This window comes from Equus przewalskii, chromosome 2 (assembly GCF_037783145.1).
Source record: "Equus przewalskii isolate Varuska chromosome 2, EquPr2, whole genome shotgun sequence".
In the NCBI taxonomy this organism is placed as follows: Eukaryota; Metazoa; Chordata; class Mammalia; order Perissodactyla; family Equidae; genus Equus; species Equus przewalskii.
Window position 1 is genome coordinate 41412489 of NC_091832.1, and position 22084 is coordinate 41434572.

Consider the following 22084-nt stretch of genomic DNA (forward strand, 5'->3'; position numbering starts at 1 on the left):
CTGTGTATTTCTTCCCTGATCTATTTCCTGGAGTAGCTCCTGGGGAACTCTCAGGGCTCTGTTAAGATATTGCTGCCGAAGACCGTGAAATACAAGTCAAGTTGAGAACCATAAGAGAATTGTAGTTTTCCAATTCTATTTCCAGTGACTGGGGCGCTCGATGAAGAGGCCATGTTTCCGAGGGTCAGTTGGCAGATTTCATTGTGTTTTGGAATGGTGATTCTCACCTGGACTCGTTTCAGCAGGTGTCTGAAGCCCCTAAAACATCCTGCCGAGTGTTTCTGTTTTCATGTGTTTTCCTTGGTAGGGGGTTCCTGGCTTTCATTAGATTCTCAAAATGCCCATGATCTGAAAAGGTTATGAATGTTGCATGGGAAGACCTGTCACTTCAGTAACAGACCAGACCTCCAGTTATTTGTCTTTCAGCTGTGGGGATGCTGTATTTAAGCCAGATTTGATATCAGGAACATTAATTCCACTTGGCTTTTTTTTTTAATCCTAATTTTTAGAAGCACATTTGAGGTCATCACACCCTGATTTCTCAAAAATAGCATTGTGACCATTGCTGTCTCCTGCCTAATCGTGTAGCTAAATCTTCTAGAGAATCAGTCTTAATGGTAAGCAGAATTGAGTGTCCACCAGTGCCTGGAAGGTAGTTGGTGCTCAGTAAATAATACATGTTTCCTGATGTAAATATTTGATGTTGAGTATACAAAACTGGATATATTCAAGCCAGTTGAATTTTCAGGTCAAAATAGAAGTGAATTGAAATATATTGACAAAAAATAATTTTTTTTAATGACAGTCTCACAAAAGCTGTTAAAAAAAAAGAGTTCTCAGTAAAATATTAGCAAATCAAATCCAACAGTGTATAAAAGGAATTACACACCATGATCAAATGGGTTTTGTTCCACGTGTACAAGGCTGTTTCGACATTCAAAAATTAATCTGCCATATCAACAGTTTAAAGAAGAATCACATGATCATATTGATTGATGCAGAAATAACATTTGACAAAATCTAACACCCATTTGTGATAAAAACTCTCCAAGTTAGTAGAGGGGAACACTCTCAACTTGATAAAGAAGATCTACAAAAAACCTACTTATAGATATACTTACTGGTGAAAAAAATGGAGAAAGTTGTGGAAACCAGTAAGGGTGATCAGTGGTTTAGAGTTTTTCTTTCGCAGCAGTAGAATTCAGGATGCCACATCGCAGACAGAGAAGCGGATTGAGGTCAGTTATTTCATGTACCAAAGCAATCAGACAAGAGTGAATCCTGATTGGGTGTTTGATGATGTGAAATAATTATTGAGAATGCCACATGGTTAGTTTTAAAACAAACATCTTCTAGAGACGTCTGTTGAAATATTGAGGGGCACAGTTATATGGTGTCTGGGATTTGTTTCAGAATAATTGAAACTCATAGTAGGAAAGGGAGCCTGAAGTCAGACAACGTAGGTCTTCTTGGTAACTGTGGCGGTTGAGTTATGGGCACATGGGGTTCATCATTCTGTCCACTTTTGTATCTTACATAATATAAAAAGATAGCATTACTTGATATAAAACTTGTTTGGTCACACACCTTGGATGGCTGCTGTCAAAAACAAGAAAATAACAAGTGCTGGTGAGGATGTGGAGAAACGAGCTGTTGTGCACTGTTGGGGGGAATGTGAAATGGTGCAGCTACCGTGAAAAACAGGATGGTAGTTCCTCAAAAAAATTAAAAATAGAATTACCGTATGAGCCAGCAATTCCACTTCTGGGTGTATACCCAAAAGTATTAGAAACAGAGTCTGGAGAAGATATTTATACCCCTGTGTTCATGACAGCAATATTCACAATAGCCAGAAAGTGTCAGCAGCCCAAGTGTCCATTGATGGATAAATAAAATGTGGTTTATACGTACAGTGGACCATTATTCAGCCTTAAAAAGGAAGGAAATTCTGACATGTGCCACAACATGGATGAACCCCGAGGACGTTTTACTCAGTGAAATAAACCAATCACAAAAGGGCAAATACTCACTTACCTGAGGTATCCAGAGTAGTCAGATTCACAGACAGGAAGTAGAATGGTGGTTGCCACGGGCTGGAGTAAGGGGGACTGGAGAATTACTGTTTACTGGGGACAGAGTTTCAGTTTTGTGAGATGAAAAGAGTTAGGAAGCTGAATGGTGGTGACAGTTGCACAACAGTGTGAATGTACTTCATACCATTGAGCTGTATGCTTAGGAATGGTTAAAATGGTAAATTTTATGTTGTATATTTTGACACAATTTTAAAAACTTGTTTGGAATTTGGAGGAATAATTAGAAGGCCCCCTTTATGCTTTGAAAAGTTGGAATTACAGAAGGTGTGATTTTGCTCCCTAAGAATTACTTTGCAGAATGTGCTTAACGTTGATATTTAATCAGCCACAACATAAGCGCTCTGAGGGCAGGGGCTATTTTACCCACCATCATTTCCTCAGCGCCTGGAAGACTTCCTGGGGCTCAGTAAAGATGGATGGACAGATGGATGGATGGAAGGAAGGAAAGAAAAAGAAGGAAGCTCCTTCTCCTCCGTTCTCCTCAGCCTTGTCGACCCTCCTTGGCTTTCAGTCCCGCATGGGAACCGCTGCCCCATCCAGCCTGTGCGGCGGAAGGCGGGACACTAAACCGCGATCCCAGTTCGTCCCCTTACCATTTCTCATCTTGCCCTGCTGCGTCGACTTTAAGTGGTTCCCCGATTCCGTCTTTGTCCCCTCTGCCACTCCCACCCTGGGGCAGATGGTCGTCCCTCGTATCCAGCATCGTATCCAGCATCGGGTCTCTCCCCTGCTTCCTCCTTCGTTGCCTCCCCAGTTTGCATTGAGGGTTCGATCCGAAGTTGAGAGAAAGGCGCCTGAGGCTCCTCATTCCATGCTTGCTTACTCTGGGGTCTCGTCTCGTGACACTCCCGCCACGCGGAACCACGAGTAGCTTCAGTCTCTGCGAGCTTGGCTGACACTGAGCCCGCACCACAGTGACAACCCGTTGGTCGGGTCCTCGGTGCCTGCCCTCGTCAGGGCTGATTTGAGCGACCAGCCAGCCTTCCCTGGCAGGTCACCACTCCCCTTCTGTAAAATGGCAGTGCTACACGTCATGCTACATGTGTCAGAATGCGGTAGGTGAAAGACTTGTCATGTGGAAAGTGAATCAACACAAGAAACGTTTCTCTAATACCACTAAAAAGATTAATTGCTTGTTTGCTTAATTTAAGGATTTATTTTACACTGAAATGTGATTTGATATTACAAATGAACTTCACATTGATGTAATACTATACAGTATAAAGTGGCTGTTTTGAAGTCGACAAATGATTTTAAGGTGGAAAATCTTGTTTTTCCTCAAGGAGGTGGGTCTGAGTCGGTGGCTCTCGGGAGCTGGGGAGGGCGTTTGCTAACTTCTGGAGACACTTTTGGTTCTCATAAGTGAAGGAGGCGCTACTGCCATCTAGTGGATGGATGCCAGGGATGCTGCTAAACATGCCAGTGCACAGGACAGCCCCACAACTAAAGATTGTCCGGCCCAAAATGCCAATGATGCTGAGGTTGAGAAACTCTGATCCAAATAATATCTCATGTAGGTTTTTCTAGCACTTTAAAATTAAATTTTGGGGTGATTGTGATGAAGAACCTCTTAACCCTGTGCTTATAGAATTTGTCTAGAGATTCTTTGGAAGTCTTTAGTTCTAGAAAAAGTTAAGTGTAATTTAAAAATGTGGTTTACAAGTTAGAGGAACCTGATGCTGCGTTAACCAGAGCCATTACTGGGGATATCCTCTGCTGAGAAGGAGAGCTGTTGCCTGTAAATTTCACGCAGTATTACTTTGGTTGATTAGAAAGTTTCCTCTTTTGTTAAAGAAAGTGCCAGATTTTTTTGTTTGCTTTTTGTTTTGTACTCAGCAGTATCAGTCTGTAAAATCCTACTTCTGTCTTCTCTTTTGCTGATAAAGGGGATAAATTTGGCCCCTACAGCGTCTCAGATGTAGGGTTTCCTCTGGCTGTAGGTTGCATTTGGGAAGATGATGACAGAGAGATCATCATGGGAATGCCTCTCGAGTCTCCTGAGCTCTGGTCCCTGCCCTCGCAGTTATTTCTAAAACAGAGATCTTGCTTAGCATTAACTTATCAATTAATTTATCATTAATTTATCAGTGTGGTGGGCATAGAGTGAGCTCTTCACGTTATGTTATTTAGACTTCTCGAAACAAGGATGTGGAAGATGGTCCCATCCCTGACCTGCGATGCAGAAATAGGCGGGTAGTTAGATAATCCGTCGTCGTCCCCCCCCCCCTCCCCGTTACAGAGCGGTCAGAGCCAGAGTTCGTTTATTAACCAAGTTCTGCCTGAACCCAAGGTTCCTGCCTGTTCTACCAGAGTGCACTATTTCAAGCTTCTAACCGTTGCAGCTGCCTGAAGATTGAGAGCTCATGCGGGCAGCACGGGAGAGGGGTGCTCACTGTGTTACCTGAGGCACAGGTCCAGCTCCTCTGAGCTGCACCTCCTTGTGCTCTGAGCCTTCACGCCACGCATTTATCGTGGCCTTGCGCCTCCTTGCATTCTCAGGGTGTTTACGCCACGTGTTTATTGCAGCCTTCCCACTCCCAGAATGAGCCATGTGCTTCTCTGCCTTGGTACCTTATGTGTATTTTTATTCTGTTTAAAATACTCCATTGAAAAGATACCCCTGGGAGGTCTCCACTTGTGCTTCTGTGGTGCCTGGAGTTATCTCATCTATTTCCAGCTCTCTCTTCCGACACACGGTAGAATTGCACTTCCCTGCTCTGGAGAATTTGGGTGGGTCCTTTGACTAGCTCTGGCCCCTGAGTTAGGAGCAAAAGTGACGTGAGCCCCTTCTGAGTGGGAGGCTCAGCTCCCACCAGGAGACCCTCAGAGCACTCCCTCCTTCCCTCTGGCAGGGGCCACGTTTGAGATGGTGGCTCCTTGGTCTTGTTGGTCTCTGCGGACTGGTGAAGCGCCACATCACTTTAGAGTGTAGATGGTCGTTGAGATGTTTGTGTTCTCTGGCGGGTTGTTTTCACTCCCCGAGAGCCCGGCACCGTGCAGCGTGCTGATGCGTGGCGGATGCTCAGGGTAGGTTTCCTGGAACACACTCAGCCAGTGGCCGTGTGAAGTTAAAAGGACCTTTGACATTAGGGTGGTTTGAAGGACCAGGGACGGTCTGATCTAAATAAGAATTTATAACTGGGGACAGTACTTAGAGTCTACGAGAATGTATGCCTTTTTATATTTTGATTTTGGAACTGTATGAATATTTTATTTATTTCAAATGTTTTTTGAGAAAAAAAACAGCTGAAGATTTTATACTTATATAATTTAAGACACTTTTCTGTGAATATCATCTTTAACCAAAGGGCCTGCTAACACCGATTACATTCTGCTCCTGTACTAAGTAAAGAGCTGGATTTTTTCATCAAAGCCTTGTAATTTGCAGCGTGCAATCACAGGCACCTGTCGCCACCTAGTGGCAGTATCTCTTAATTGCAGATTCTTTTGATGGACCAAGGTTAAAAGGTAAATCTGCGAACAAAACATGTAACATCATCTAAGATTTACCAATGAAACGCCTACAGCATCTTAAAACATTCGTTTGTTATTTTTATTTTTTTATTTTTATAAATTTTATTTTTCCTTTTTCTCCCCAAAGCCCCCCGGTACATATTTGTATATTTTAGTTGTGGGTCCTTCTAGTTGTGGCATGTGGTACATCACCTCAATGTGGCCTGATCAGCGTGCCATGTCCACGCCCAGGATCTGAACTGATGAAACCCTGGGCCGCCAAAGCGGAGCACTCGAACTTAACCGCTCGGCCACGGGGCCGGCCCCTCGTTTGTTGTTACTTATTATGTCTTTATTGATGTGAACAATACGCTCAGCCTAGGTGTTCTGGAATGAGAAGGGGCACATATCAAATTCTCTTTTGAAAACAGTAGATTTCTCTTTGTAAAAATAAATCAGAGGGAACTGTTTGTAGTGCTGGGTGACATCAGGGCCGCAGCCCGCAGGCCTCAGAACCAGCTTGCGGGGGTCTTTGACTTGTGTGACCTGGACTAGGAGCCAGTCTCTCTTTTACCCACAGAGTTGAGCATAAGAAGTTGGGCATAGGAAGGCATAAGTTTTATGTTTAAAATTAGCCCTCAAGTTGACTACTGTATTCTTTTCACCTTGATTTTTAAATGGGTGGCAGTTTTCTAGTGGTGAAAATCTACCACAAACACAAAAACTAGCCGTGTCCTCAAATAATAGGCATGTAGCCCAGATACAGCCTAAATGTCCATAAGGTCTGCTCGCCAGTCTTGCTCTTCTGTGGTTTTGATTAATACTCTGCCCTTCAAAATTTCAGTGGCGTTTTTATGATCCAGAATGCAGTGAAATGAGTCAGGTAAAGACTCTCAACATGGCTGACGTGTTCATAGTCTTATGGCTGGTAGTCTCTTGTCTGTATTTGTGATCTTTTTTGGATGATTACAGAAACATCAGTCACTTGTTCCTATAAATATTTTATAATGCCAATTGAATGTGATGAAATATTAAAAATATCATTTATTAAATATTTAAAAGTTCATTCTTTGGAACTAGTTAAATCTCTTCATTGTACTGCCAGCTTAAAGGAGCAATTTAGAAATTTTGAATTATAAAATTGGCATACTGGGAAAAAAATAAAAGAGCCAGGAATATAGCTGTAACATCATTTTTCACCTTGAACCATTAGCCAATTTCAACTGCAGGCTTCTCCAGTACAGTAGCAGAAATACACATTTTATGCTACTACTCATCACAGATTTTCTGCAGTTTGCTTTGCCTGGTGTTTTTATAGTCCTACTGGGTTAAATAAATTCATTTAGTTTAAGTCTCAGGAGTTTTTTGGACTCACATATTCAAATAATCCTCAGTTTTATTTGCTGTACTTATAATTTTATTAAGAAAACCTTAAATATGAAAACACATTGGAATCAAGTATTGCTATTAATGGTACATAATTAAGAGTAAATTGAGGGGCTGACCTGTGGCTGAGTGGTTAGGTTCGCGCCCTTTGCTTTGGTGGTCCAGGATTTCGCCAGTTTGGATCCTGGACGTGGACGTGGCACTGCTCATCGGGCCATGCTGAGGTGGCGTCCCGCAAAACACAACCAGAGACACTCACAACTAGAATATACAACTATCTACTGGGGGGCTTTGGGGAGAAGGACAAAAGAAAACAAAAAGATTGGCAACAGACGTTAGCTCAGGTGCCAATCTTTGAAAAAAGAAAAGTAGGGGCCAGCCCTGTGGCCAAGTGGTTAAGTTTGCCCTCTGATTTGCCGCGCATGGTTTTGCTGGTTCGAATCCTGGGCACCGACATGGTACCACTCATCAAGCCACGCTGAGGCGGCATCCCACATGCCACAACTAGAAGGACCCACAACTAAGAATACATAACTATGTACCGGGGGGGGTTTGGGGAGAAAAAAGGAAAAATTAAATCTTAAAAAAAAAAGTAAATTGAAAGCTTCTGTGGTTTTGGTTTTTTTTTTTTTTTGAGGAAGATTAGCCCTGAGCTAACTGCCGACAATCCTCCTCTTTTTGCTGAGGAAGCCTGGCCCTGAGCTAACATCTGTGCCCATCTTCCTCTATTTTATACGTGGGACGCCTACCACAGCATGGCTTTTTGCCAAGCGGTGCCATGTCCGCACCCAGGATCCGAACCGGCGAACCCCAGGCCACCAAAGCAGAACATGCGAACTTAACCGCTGCGCCACCAGGCCGGCCCCTGTGTTTTAAAATGAGAGATTAGTGACAAACTGAGGGTTTTCGAGAGCTTTCTTTAAAATGCTTGTCTGCATGACATCGGCGACTCCGGACGGGGTTCCAGCTCGCGTCACAGCCAGGTTCCCGAGGTGCTGGGAGAGGCGGGGGCGGTGGAGCGGACCGGTGGAACGTCCGCCTGGTCCCGAGTGAGGTTCCGAGCGCCCGCGTCCCGGGGAAGCTCAGAGCGGAGGCCACAGCCGGCTGTCTGAGCCTGCACCAGGCTCTGCGCCGGTCACCGCGCCGCACCCTGGGGAGCGCTTTCGAAGGAGCAGGGCAGGCGTGCCGTGACCAGCTGAACTCTCGTCTTCACCAAGTCTCCGGTCCCAGGAGCAGCTTTTGTGAGGGGAGGAGACGTCTTCCAGAGGTCCTTTACGTTTTTGGTCTTTATGGTCTGGGTTTGCTTTCCCGTTAGGTCCCTCCGTAATCTCACCATAGCTCGCCCTTCCAGACAGATCCTCAGTGTTCTCATGCATGAGATGCCTCCAGGCTCTCTCGTCCACCTGCCAGAACGTCCACCTGTCAGAAACAAAAATGAAAAGCACCTTCCCATGGTCTGAAACACCAGACCATACCTGTTTTTCAATTCTCAGCACCGAAGCTATCTCCTCTATGAGAGAATTTACAAACTGGGGCGCTGATTTTATTTGTACTGTAGCTGTGGTTCCTTATTCTCGTTACCAAATAGCCCCTGAGGGATGAGATGCTAAGTGCACATAGTTCTGGGTGTGGGCATCAGCAGAGAACAAAAGGACACACCCTCCCTGAAGCTGTGTTCTTGTGCGCGCGCATGTGGAGAAGTGACAACAACACAACACCCCCTTGTGGCATTTACCGAGTGCCAGACACTGTCATGTGGCTGGTTTGGTCACACGACAACCTGTGAGGTGGGTACTGATGCTGTCTCCATTTATGGATGAGGAAACTGAGGCCCGGGGAGGAAGGCAAGACTTGCCCCGTGGTCCAAGGCTACACCACTGCCCTCTCTGTGCCCATGGTGGCACTGAGGAGCAGAAGAAAAGGAAAGGGGGTGCGGTGAGAGTAGTTGAGGAGGAAACGTTTGGAAGAGACCTGAAGCAAGGTGACGAGTCCCCTGAGACTCTATTGGGGGTTCGAGAGGTCAGAGCTGTTGAATAATAAGCCGTGACTTGCTTTGTCCTCATTCCCTAGAGGCTGCATGATGTGGAATAATGCAGCCTGTTGACCACAGGAGTAGAGAACCCAGCTGTCGCCTGTTAAACCAGCCAGCTTTTAAAAAAAGATTTGCAAAAATCTTAGTTATTCGTATAAAACATTATTTTTGTTAACTTATAGGTTTGTATTTTAAAATGAATTGATAAGTATTAAAATTTTTCTTGGTTTTAATTTCCAATACAGTAAATACTAATTGATCAATCAATCGGTCGATCTCACATAAATGAAAGCTTTTTGGGGTCCTCAGTAACTTTTTGGTGTGAACAGGTTCTGAGCGCACAGAGTTGAGAAGCACTGTACAGAGGAGCTCCTCTTGCTGCCGTGTGAAGTACAGACGCAGGGGGCCGAGAATGAGCTCGCTCACTCGGCTCCTGTAACAGTGTAGATGAGCCGCGGAGATGACGACAGACGGCTGCGACTGGATTTATTTTGTGTGCCTCTGTATTTTTGAAAAATTGTGGTAAAATACACATAACACAAAATTTCCCATTGGAACCATCTTTAGGTGTGCAGTTCAGTCGTGTTAAAGTACATTTATTCATGTTGTTGTGCAACCAATCCCTAGAACCCTTTCTTCTTGCACAACTAAAACTCTGTACCCATTAACAACTACCCTGTGGGTCTGGATTTACTTCGAAAGTGAAGGCAAAAGGACTTGCTTTTGGGGGCCAGCCCCGTGGGCTAGTGATGAAGTTCTGCATGCTCTGCTCCAGCAGCCTGGGTTTTGTTCCTGGATGCGGACCTACACCGCTTGTCAGCAGCCTTGCTGTGGCTGCAAGCCACATACAAAATAGAGGAAGATTGGCACAGATGTTAACTCAGGGCAAATCTTCTTCAACAAAAAAAGAAAAAAAAAGAGGACTTGCTGTTCATTTGTGTGAGGTGTGTATAAATGTTTGGTAAATGCATCATTAGTGAGAGAGATGGTACTTTTTTTCCCCTTGCAAACATAGGCCTTCACATGACTTCTCCTTTAGGATTTTACAGGTGAGCGTACTGTTCCCCTAGTACACTTGCCACATTGGAGTAAGTGTAGGTGAGGCCCAGGTACCTCTGGTCCTCGTGTTCTCCTGTCATCCCATGATAGTCATCACATAACAGCAAAAGCATTTTCACATCATGGTAACATTGTATTAAAGATGGTTAAACATTTAAATTTAGCTTTAGAAGCTTCTGGATTGACCTACACTTGTGGAAAAGAATCTGGGTAGTTCGTTCAACAAATAGGCACCAACTGCTTAGAAATAAAGTTTCACACCATTTCTTTTAATCAGATCAACTTAATTGAATCGTTCCACGGTTAATACATGTCCTGAGGTTATAATGTGTGCACTCATAAGGTGGAAGTAAAGGGAAATGAAAAGGTTCCAGCTGTGAGCCGAGCCCAAATGGGCTGGTGGACGTAACCGGGAGAAAGTCTCGGATTGACCCACTGGGAGCCACACCCGGGGAAAACAAGATGGATAGAAACTAAAAACTGGTTTTATCAGGTAAGCGGACTGGCAGCACAGCAGTTCTTACCTTAGAAACAAAAGTAGCGGCTTCTAGTGCCCAGTTGAGAAGGAAAAACATCACTTCTGCAATTATCCATCCCAGTGCTGTGGGTTTTGGGGGTGTCCTGGTTTACACAGGAGGAAATTAAGACATCAGTTACATGGGGCTGGCTCCGTGGCCGAGTAGTTAAGTTCGCTCGCTCCGCTGCGGTGGCCCAGGGTTCAGATCCTGGGTGCAGACATGGCACCGCTCGTCAGGCCACGTTGAGGCGGCGTCCCACATCCCACAACTAGAAGGACCTGTAACTAAGATATACAACTATGTACGGGGGGTTTGGAAAGATAAAGCAGGAAAAAAAAAAAAAAGGAAGATTGGCAACAGTTGTTAGCTCAGGTGCCAATCTTTAAAAAAAAAAAATGTCAGGGGCTGAAGGTCACACTGTGAATAATGGAGGGGCCTGGACTCTAACCCCAAGACACCTGATCCCAAAGTGGGTTATTTCTAAACACTGTGTGTTCAGAACTTTTGTGTTTAGTTTTCTTTTAATACCCTATATTTGTAATTTTATATTTATAAATCTCGTTTGTTTTGCATAATTAATATTGTATTGTTGTCATAAACAAATAACATTTTTCTTTGTAACTTTTCTGGGATGGGCTGAAAAAAGATAATGTGAATTTGTCTACGGCCATGAGTTTTCTTTCTTTCAATTTCTAGAGCAGTTTATTTCTTATTTCTGGTTGCTTCGTGGACTCAGATAATTTCTACATTGCTTAGAATTTAGAATGTCATCCCCTTTGGGTCTTGATACTAAACTTTGCAATACAAAATACAAGTGTTGCCTTCCAGACTAATGAGAGTTTATTTTAATGATAGATGTAGGTCCTCAAAAACCATTGAGTTTAAAATAATAATTCTAACCTCATCTATTTCCTTTCTTTTTCTTTTTGTAAATGCAGTTAACAAGCACAAGCCATGGCTTGAGCCCACCTATCACGGCATAGTCACAGAAAATGACAACACGGTGCTTCTCGACCCTCCGCTGATTGCCCTGGATAAAGACGCGCCTCTGCGTTTTGCAGGTACACACGTGGTTGCTGTTTGCTCTTGAGGAATCTGGACCGGGTGGGAAGCACTTCTCACACATTCCATTCGGATTGTTTCTGAGCCTTTCTGAAAAATGTCTTGATAGCTAAGGGTTGTTTGTGGCTCCCATGTTCCACGATTTTTCCTTTTCATTTTAATAGTTGGGGTACCTGACCAAAAAAAGCCTGTACTCGTTGTTGAAAAGCAAACTATGTAATTGCATCATTATCTTCCTTGCTCGATGTAACCAGAAGAGGACCTCTAGACCAGTGTGTCTCAAACCTTAGTGTCCGTGCAGAGCGCCTGAGGACCGTGTTGAAATACAGATGTGGACACAGCGGGCCTGGGTCCCTGGTGCTGTGGGTCCTCGAGCGGCAGGGTCTAGGTACTTACAGCTCAAGGTTTGCCTAGCCCTGTCTGGGTTTCAGTGACCTCGAAAGTCTTTGAAAACGTGGAGCAGTCTACATAGAGGAATCCTTTTGGTTTAGATTTTCCCTGTGCTATATTTTTAACTTGAGTCACTTCATAAGGTTGTAACCTAAGTGTTTCTATAGCGACAACTCTAGGATTGCTTTGGAGATTTTCTACTTTGCTCACATTTAGTAGCACTTCCTGAATCAGGACTGTTCTTGCTTCGTGTCGCGTGCAGAAATGTGCTACTGGACCCTTTCCTTGCCTCGGAGGCAAAGTTGACATTGTGAAGTTAATTTTTAAAGACTAGTTTTTGCCCGATGTTTTTCCAGAACAAAATTTCTTATATTAAAGAGTGTGTTCTGTTTGCCTAGGGACAAATAAGAAAAATTCGATTAACTCGTGTAGCTCCTATCACACATTAATTTTGCTCTGGTAAATTGAGAAAATGAACGCAAGGTTGTTTCTGAAGAGCTTATTTAAAAAATGAATTTGTCCTTCATTCTGGTCAAGTGCCACATCCCATTTTCAAGAAAGTAACCTGCGAACCAGCTTCGGCTGTTTGAGTCAGTGGAAGAGACAGACCTTTCCAATTCACTTTACTTATTGATTTTTAGAGAAAAATCCAGTTAGATGGATGGTAGGGGAAGCACTCCATGCCCTGAACACACATATAGTATTTGTCTACCAGCTGAGGCGATGTTTTTTCCTCCCTAGATTTAAAATCGTTTTTAGCATTACATATTGCTTTCCTCTGTAACTAAGTAGATTTTCGGATGTTTATGTACACCCCCCCATATATACCACATTTGGTTATAATGTACAGTTCTTCCTTATGAGTGACATTTAGTGCTGTGTAAGTAACTTTAATGGGAGCATCTAGCTTATGTTTTGAGTGGACATACACGTTTCTGACAGTTCATGCGTTTGTCCATTCATCAGTTGATGGCATTAGGATTGTTGCCACTTTGTGACGATTATGATTAGTGCTGCTGTGGACATTCGAGTACAAGTCTGTGTGCACATAGGTTTCCCTCTCTCTTGGGTGCACACCTAGGAGTGGAAGTGATGCTCACATACTCTTGACTAGAGGGTGGTCCTCATCCTTCTGCCCAAGAAGTCAGCAGCTGCCTGACATGGGGAAGGGAGCACCTCCCTCCCCGTTTCCCTCCCGGCTTCCTCCCCCCTCCCTCCTTCCCTCCTCTTCTGTTGCCGTGGTACCCATCCAGCCACAACTCAGAGCACTGCCCCCATGAGGCTGTAACAGACCCTAGAGTCCGTCGGCCTGTGCTTGAATCCTGGCTCTGCCACTTATTGCCTGTGTGGCCTTCTGCAAATTACCTAAAATCACTCTGCCTTACTTTCATCATTTGTAAAATGAGGATTGTAATGTCACATACCTCGTAGGGTTTGGGGAATATCAGCTTATTTATTTATAAATATGAAGAACTTAAAGCTGGTACATAGTAAGTGCCATGTACAGTGTTTGCTGCTGCTCTTATTATTATTAATAATAGAATCTTTAAAAAATATTGTTACTTACATAATTTTGGGGGTAAGGCAGAGGCCAGATCTGGAGCCTTATTTTGATCTTAGATTGGTTTTGGTAATGACATTGAATTTAATTTAGCACCGTGACGATGGTGGTGGCAGCAGCCGCAGGTGACGTTTATGGAGCTTACAGCGTGGCGGAGGTGGTGCTAAGGGCTTTACAGAGGTTTCTTTATCTGATTCTTTCCAACAATCCTGTGAGGAAGGTACCCTCGCATCCCCGTCCTCTAGATGAGGAAGCGGAGGCTCCGAGGGTGTCTGTCAGCAGCACGGCCACCTTGTTCTCTGTTTAATCCCCACACCTCGCCCAGCGCCTGGGAAGAGTTCACGCTCCACGAGTATTTGTGGGAAGAATGGATGAGTTTGCCCAAGATCACAAACCCCACAAATGACAGCACAGCCTTCGAGCCAGGCGGTCTGAGTCCACCCTGGATTATAGGTTCCCTGTGTCAGCTCTCAGGATATTAAGACATCGTAAACAGTCTGATGCACCGTCTTACCCCGTCACAGGACGTGTGTGTGGGTGATCGCCGGAGGTTACTTGTCAAAGCTCTGCAGTAAATGCCTGCATCATGTTGGAAGCTTAGTCACCAAAGCGCATTGTAAATTGTCATTTATCAGAAATTCATGTTGTGTGTACAGGCTCCAGCCCAGATTATTTTCTTGTGGGAAAACTAAGAGAAAAAAGTCTTGGTATTTGTCAGGTATTTTAGGAAATTAAAATAACTCAATCCCTATCCAGCCCCTTTTCTTTAATCTGCTAAAAGCCAGAGTGGATATGAGTAAAAAAAATATATCGTACATTTTATGTAAAAATTTAATGAGTTAAAAGCTTGAACCGTGCACGCAGGCCACATTGTTGCCGTTTTCATAATGCTCCTCCTTGGCTGCCTGTATCAGAAGCCTGAGCACCCCCACAGCCCTGCCCCTGCCCCGCTTTTGAAAGCTCTTCTCTTTACTAGGTGTTTCATTCCAGCATTCTTTTTCCTGCCTTCCCAGACTGAGTACGGATATTTTACAAGATTAAATAATTACGATACGAATAGAATCCAAAAGAAATTTCAGGGCAAGAATAGTAACTTTATTTTCCTTGATATTTAATTAGAACCAACTCAGATTTATGACACATTCTCCACAGGCTTTGTAACGTATGTGACTCACGTGCCTTGGGCATGGCTGATGGGGTTGACTACCCCACGTCACCCCCAATTTTGCTTTTATAGCCTATGCAACTGGCCTGACATTGTGTTTGCAGCAGTGAGTTGGATATATTAAGTTAAGCCACATGAAATTGCAATTTTTTAATGTTGAAAATATCAAAATATTTGAAAAAATGAAATGTCAGAAGTTTCGTGTGATTCAGCCCAATACAAGGCAATAATCAGTTGAGTAGCAGTTTTAAGTAGGTATCTGGATGTTAGGACAGAAACTTCATATTAACACTTACTGACTCGAGTGAACTCATTTTGGATGCGGTTGCCTCCAGGGGAGGTTTGGGACCAATAATCTTTAAATGTTAGGTAACTATGCTAGGTCTTCTAGAGAATATGCAGAAGCATAAAATTTGGTCCCTGTTCTCAACATTGATAGTCCAGGTGGGAAAGCAAAACCAGCATTGACAGAGTTAATCAGGGGACTAGGAAGTTTATAATTCAGGGTCAAGTGAGAGTGGCAACAGGCGGTGTGGACTGGAGTTCATAAAGAGGCAAGATGATGAGTTGAAGGAGGTGAGGGCGGGACTGCACAGGGCAGGGCTCGAGCTCCTGTAAAGAACGGGGGGAGTTTACACAGGCCATGAAGGGAGGTGGGAACTGGATGGGCTTCCAAGAGACAGGTGAATGGTTAGCTTGTGTGGCATGCGGCTGGAGGAGCAGAGGGTTGGAGGTCAACTTGGGGCCACGTGGTGGCCGTTGCCGAGCCGAGTAGATGGGATGTTACTGTGCATGTGGTTTTCTAACAGCACGTCCCATCACTGGGTCCCTGCACTGAGTGCAGCTGTCTGAGTCTGTACCTCCAGGAGTCGAGCCTAAGAAATCCCTAACCAGCTGGTGAGGTTTGGAAACCACTGGTGAGCCAGTTTCTCAAGCACAGACTGTAGCCTGTCTGCACTGGAAAGATCTGGCAGTTTTCATTAAAGATGCAGATTCCTGGGCTGTGCCTCACATCTGCTAAATCAGAATTTCTGGGCATGGGGCTTGGCAAACCACCTTTTTAACAAGCTTCCCGGCCAGTTCTTGGCACACTGAAATTTGAGAGCCATTGCTGTAGTCAGGAGGAGGTTGGAGGGCGTCATGCTTGGGTGGTTGTGCTTAGGCTGTGAGGGCATAACCCTTGGGTGGGTGGTTGTCACTGTATATTTAAGGGATCTTGAGAAACTGTTCTGCTTAGAGCTACATGTTAGCTTGTCCCAGAAACTACCCTGTACCAGTAAGCAAGGAAGCCAAAAGTCACCAAAAATAAAGGTCAGCCTAGATGTCCAGCTGGTGGGCACGGGCGCCAAGGCCGAGAAGAGAACAGTGGGTTAGGGATGAGAGTTGGATTAGCAGGGACATTGACACTGAGCAGCGAGTGTCTGTTTTCCTTTCTTAAGAGCCCCTGGATCTCTTTTGCATTAGGTGTAGATCGGTGGGTCAGCAACCCATCACCCCACCTCCCCCAGCCAAGTGTGTGCACAACCCAGGCTAGGCTGGCCAGATGCTCCCTCTTTGGAATGTGTGTGTTGAGCAGAGGGACAGAGATGCTAATACAGTTTGCGGTTGTACGCGTCTGTCATGGATGCTGAGCTTGGGGCTGCTGTGGCGCCTCTTTCCTAGTCTCTCAAGCTGCGTTGGTTCCTTGCTGTTCTCAAGTCCCTTTCTCTGGCCTGCAGTCTGTTCCGTGGGTTCCTGATGATTTTTCAGTGAAGTCCCGTTTGCGTTTGCCTAAGTTAGCTGGAGTGGATCTCTGTTGCTTGCACTCACGACCTCCATAAGGAGTGCGATACGGGGGCGGGACGGCCTGAGAGGGAGAGAGACTGCAGGATAGGTTGGAGACGCCCCCCTCACTGAGGGAGAGCGGTGTCGTTTGAGGCCTTACTCAGATTTGGAGGAAGATTTAGGAAGAATGCAAGGCCAGCCTGCAGCTGCAGTGTCTCAAAGCGATGGATGAGGAAAGTGAGGGCTAATCAGTGTCAGCTGAGAACCCCGGACATGACTTGGGATGCTGAGAACTCAAATCTATACTTTGTTGGGTTCATCCTATCTTAGATTTTTATGTTTTGCTTTAAAAAAATTCTTTAGTAAAGTTCCTCTTGACTGGTTTAGATGATCTTAGGGGAATGAAGGGGAGAGACATAGGGAAAGATTCTGTCCGTTCTGAGGCTAGCAGAGCTAGAGAGGTCATCCGGTGGCCTGGTGGGGCATTTCAGACCTGATGAGAGCAGCGTTTCAGGTAGACCTACCTGGCAGAGCAGTGGTACATGGTCTGAATTGAGCGGGAAGGGGCAGAAAAAAAGAAAATAGAATATGAGAGGTGATTTTGCGAGGTCCTTCCTTGCGCAGGTTGAGAGAAGCCTGAGTCTAGGAGAGCAGACTGAGAATGCGAATGGGGAGAGGCACCCTTTTCTGTGTAATCACTGTGATATAACTCCAGCTAATGCATGTGATCACTGTGTAACTGCCTGTGTGTAATTGTCAGATGTGTAATAGAACTCTAGTGCAAGGGTGAAGGAGGGAGGGAAGAAGAATGAATCAGTGGCAACTTTAAAGTTTAAAAAATCAGCTCGTGGGAGAATGGGGCATCATTGACAGAAACTGGCCCCTGGTTTGGGGGAGGAAGATTGTAAACTGAGTGTAATTTGAGAGGCAGTAGGAGACTCACTATGAAAATATCTGAATTGTTAATTCTCTTGGCTGTGTAATGTTATTTTCATTATCTTAAAGAAAACATGTTAGAGATATCTAGTGAGTTTTGTATGAATGAAGTGGTATAGTGTCTAGCTTTAGAATATGCCAGCAGAGCCAGCCCTGATGGCCTAGTGGTTAAAGTTCTGTGCACTCCACCTCAGTGGCCCAGGTTTGGTTCCCGGGCACGGAACCACATCACTCGTCTGTCAGTAGCCATGCTGTGGTGGCGGCTCACATGGAAGAACCAGAAGAACTTACAACTGTACACAACTATGTACTGGCGCTTTGTGGGGGGAAAAAGAAGGGAAAAAAAGGAGAAAGATTGGCAACAAATATTAGCTTAGAGCGAATCTTCCCCTAGGGAAAAAAAAAAAAGAATACTCCAGCAAATAAGCAAGAAGTTGGCAGGATAAATGGGACAGATGCCTGAGCACATTGCCTTTCTCCCATCTTTTCCTGTGTCTCTGTGCCTCAGTTCCCTAAATGGCACTGTGAGCCAAAAACCAGGGAGTTCCTGCAGGCTCTCACTCTATCTAGTTGGTTATGCGGTTCTGTCTATCCTAAAAAACCCCTTACATGTTTCCTTCTGAAACTGCCTTTGCTGAGCCCTCATCAGCTCTCATCTGAGATGCTGCAGTGGATTTAGCTTCTTCTGCTGCTCCTCGCCTTGCTGCAGTCAGCTCTGTCTTCCTCATTAAAATCAGGGTCTTAGGTGCGGTGAATAGATGGAGCTGTGAAGTGGCGTGCTGCCTGTGCCGCAGATGTTGGCTCAGCAGGCTTGGCAGTGACATGAAGGGTCATACGGCTGGTACCGAAAACCCAAGTCTGCTGGAGTGTGAAGCCCCTGCTGCTCGTGCCGCGTCAAGCTGCCACCTGGCGAGGTGGGTTTTAAGTCATTCAAGGCGAAAGGACCCAGCCTGCCCAGCAAGTTCATAAGTACCCCTGGATTTGAGGCAGCAAATCCTGTTGGCGCATCCCATTCACGTAGCTAACTGAAATACTCACAATCGGCGGGGATATGTGGAAAAGATACTAGCTGACATTCTTGCTGTTCTCATTTTAAATGGTTCCATCTTGTAGAGAGCAGCCTGGAAATACATGAGTTTCAAAATAATTTATTCTTATATTTGACAGTCTTACCTTCGAGATGCTATTCCCTAACGAGTTGTAATGCAGATGCACGTTCAAAGCTCAAGTGTGAATTCCCATTCCTCCCTCCAGACCTTCCTTGCACCGTCTCTCCCACATCGGCTGAAACTGCATCCTGGTAGTTTCTCAATCATAATCCCACAGCTTGTCCTCACTTTCAAGACACACCCAGAATCTGAGCACTTCTCCCACCCCGGGTACCCCTGGTTCTGGCCTTCAGCGTCTCGCGCCTACATTTACTCAGGTAACCATCATTGTCCTCGTACAGACTTATTTTCAGCACAGCAGGCAGATGGATTCTTTCTGAATATAAGCCGTGTTTATTTCTCTGCTCAAAACTCTCCTGTCGTTTCCTTCCCACTTGGAGGACAAGCTGTAATTCTTTCAATAGCCACTGTAGCTTCAGGTTACTTGTCTTTGTCTAACCATCTACTGTCCTCCCCTTTGCTCTGCCACCCCAGCAGCATAGACCTGCTTGTTTCTGAGCCAGGCCAGGTCGCCTCAGGGCCTTTGCACTTGCTGTTCTCTTTGTCTGGAATCTTTCCCCAGATAATCATGAGGCTTGCTCCCTTAGTTTCCTCTGGTTTCTGTTCAGACATTATCTTATCAATGAAGGCTTCCCCGAACACCTGAAGTTTAAAATTGAAACACCCCAGTGCTTCCTGTACTCTGGTTCTCCACACCCGCGCCCCCCCCCCCCCCCCACAAGCCTGCTATCTCGGAGGAGAGATTTAGGGAGTTTATATCCATTGGCAGGCAGTCCGCTCCTCCTGATAATCTCATGGGCAGAAACAATCTCCAGGCCATTGCCTGAATGATGAGTGCTTTAACGCCTTACTCAACAATGCACTGCATAGGCGGCATTACCCAGATCAGGTACTTTATCCCAGGGTCTGAGATCTGCGTTTACCCACGCACTGGCCTTTGTCAGGAAAGCCCACGCAGCCCCTGCCAGTTATGTCAGTCAGATAATGGGGAGCTGCTTCACTATTTTCTCCTTAGGACAGGAAACTCCGAGTCAAAAACTGAGGCATTTTCTCTGAATTAAAGCTGGACAACTTGACTTTAAAATGTGTTATGCAATACTAATGTACACCAAAAAAGTGTAAACATAATATAGTGAATTAGCACATTCTGGAAAACAGTTTGACGTATCTGGTACCCAGCAGTGCTGCTCATCAGTGTCTCTCGAGCGGCGATCAGCAAACTTGCTGTAAAGGGCTAGATAGTCAATGTTTCAGGCTTTGTGGACCATGGGGTCTCTTTCGTGATGTCCAGCTTTGCCACTGCAGTGCGAAGCAGACCTAGACAGGACGTGAACAAGTGAGCATGGCTGCTTTCCAATAAAACATTACTTACGGGCACCGAAATTTGAATTTCACGTAATTTTCTTGTGTCATGAAATAATATTTACAAAGGTAAAACCCATTTTTAGCACACAGGGCGTTCAAAAACATGCAGAGGCTGGATTGGCCCACCCGTTCTTGAACAGTGCTGTCCAGTAGGGTTTGCTGTGATGATGGAAATGTTCTGTCTCTGCATTCTCCACTTAGTAGTTATTAGTCACGTGTGCTATTGAGCACCTAAAATGGAGCCACTGCGACCGAGGAACTGGATTTTTAGTGTTCAATTTTAGTACGAACTTTGAACAGCCCGTGTCTCGTGGCCGTGGTGTTGGGCAGCGCAGATCTAGAGCAACTGTCTGTGCAGCAGACGGATGGAAAGACCCTTTACAGCATTGTCCATAAATACAAAAACTGCAAGTGTGTTATGTTCACACAATGGGAAATAATTACAGTGATAGCAAACATTTGTTGAGTGCTTTCTTTATGCCGGGCAACGTTTTAAGCACTTTACTTGTTTTAACCCATTGGATTCTTGCTGTATGTGGTAGTGAAAGTGGATAATCTATGGCTGCATATACCAATGAGGATGGATGAATGTTAGAAGCACGAGCTTGAAGGGAAAGCATATCATACCGTGTGATAACATTCTTCAGACCTCAAAAACAAGCCAAACGCAACAACACTGTTCGGGGATATACAAATATATGGTGAAACCATTAAAAAAAGAGCAAGGGAATTCAGGCTCTGTTACCTTTGGGCGAGAGAAGGGGCCCCAGTGAGGCACCACTGAGTGTGGGGCGAGGGACTGCTGACCTCCTCGCCTGTCTGCTCCTCTGTGGCAGTTGGGCGAGGTCAAGCAGGCTTTCCATTGTCTTGGTAGAACAGTGTTTTCACGAGGTAAAAACAGTGATGGCTGTGGCATGGCTACGCTGAGTATTGAATCAGGTTCAGTTCACCTTTAAGTGGAGGTCCCACTAGAAGGGTGTTTATATTTGTTGCCTTGGTTGGTGCTTCACATTAGGAAACATTGTTATTTGTTCAGCTCAAGAACAAAGAGTTAAAACCCTTTGCTCCAAATGTGTTTCATCAAATCTCATGATAAGTTGAATGTTACCAGAATCCAGCCAGGGAACTTAGCTTGAACATGAAAATCCGAGAACTGTAAAATAACAGGTTTGCTTCTAAACTGCTGTCATCAAAGTGTTCATTAAAAGAGAAGTCCTAACATACCTTAAAGTGTTAGGAAACTTTATAGAGGCATTTCATCTGTGGGTTAGTGTAATTTCGTGGTAAGTTGGATTCAAAGAGATACATTGTTACTGAAGATCCAGTGTTGCTATTATGGCAATTATAGAAGTGGTTACTGAGCTTACTGTTAAATTATGTCAGAGCTTTTCTATGTAATGTGCATCTTTGACTTTTTTCCTTTATTGTTCTGTCTTCATTCTTTCCTGTATGACTGACATGGGTTTATCTTTTCTCCCTTTAGAGAGTTTTGAGGTGACAGTCACCAAAGAAGGTGATAAAGGGTTCTTTCTATCCCTCTTATGAATATTAACCCACTAACTTTGTTTATAAAATTGGGAATCAGCCCTTAAACAGAAGAAACTGTCATGCTCTTTTATCCCTATTTATTCTCCTACTTTATTTCTATTTTTAAATATGTTGATGGAAATTGTATGTAACCAAACCCTTGGTTAGAAATATCTGGAAATCAGACATCCATTTGAACTCTATGGGAAGTACTGTACTTTTTTTTTTTTTAATTAAACTTAAGAGATTCACTGTGTAACCATTTTCTATCAGTTGTAATTTTGGAAGAGTTCACTCTTATTTTTATGTGAAATACATTTTGTGAAGTTTTACATAGACAGCAAAACATTTATATTTGTTCTCCCCTGAGCAGGAGTGGAAAGCTAACTAAAGTTAAAGTCCTAACGAAGCTTGTAAGCCAGCTTAGATGCCCGTAAGTTCCCAGGCAGGCTTCCTTCTCAGGTCTGATAGGCTGAAGTCCCAAACAAAGGGAGTCTGGCAAATCCCTCCCCGTGGTGGAAACTGTCTTAATAGCAGGTGATAGCTGTTGAAATGGATGCCTGAAAAGTTGGTATTTCTACCTTTCTCATTCAGTAGTTTATTT

At 44.5% G+C, this 22084-nt stretch overlaps 1 protein-coding gene across 4 annotated transcripts in view; it reads left to right on the forward strand.

The window, feature by feature from the left end:
• The window catches only part of CLSTN1 (calsyntenin 1), a 66597-nt gene that overhangs the window by 21384 nt on the left and 23129 nt on the right, over positions 1–22084 (forward strand). For 2 of the 4 annotated variants that reach the window (XM_070610905.1, XM_070610903.1), the window contains exons 2-3: positions 11480–11602; positions 21437–21466. In XM_070610905.1, coding sequence (XP_070467006.1) covers positions 11480–11602; positions 21437–21466 — 153 coding nt within the window. The remainder of the gene's footprint in view (positions 1–11479; positions 11603–21436; positions 21467–22084) is intronic. The other 2 variants (XM_070610902.1, XM_070610904.1) reach the window with 1 other exon arrangement.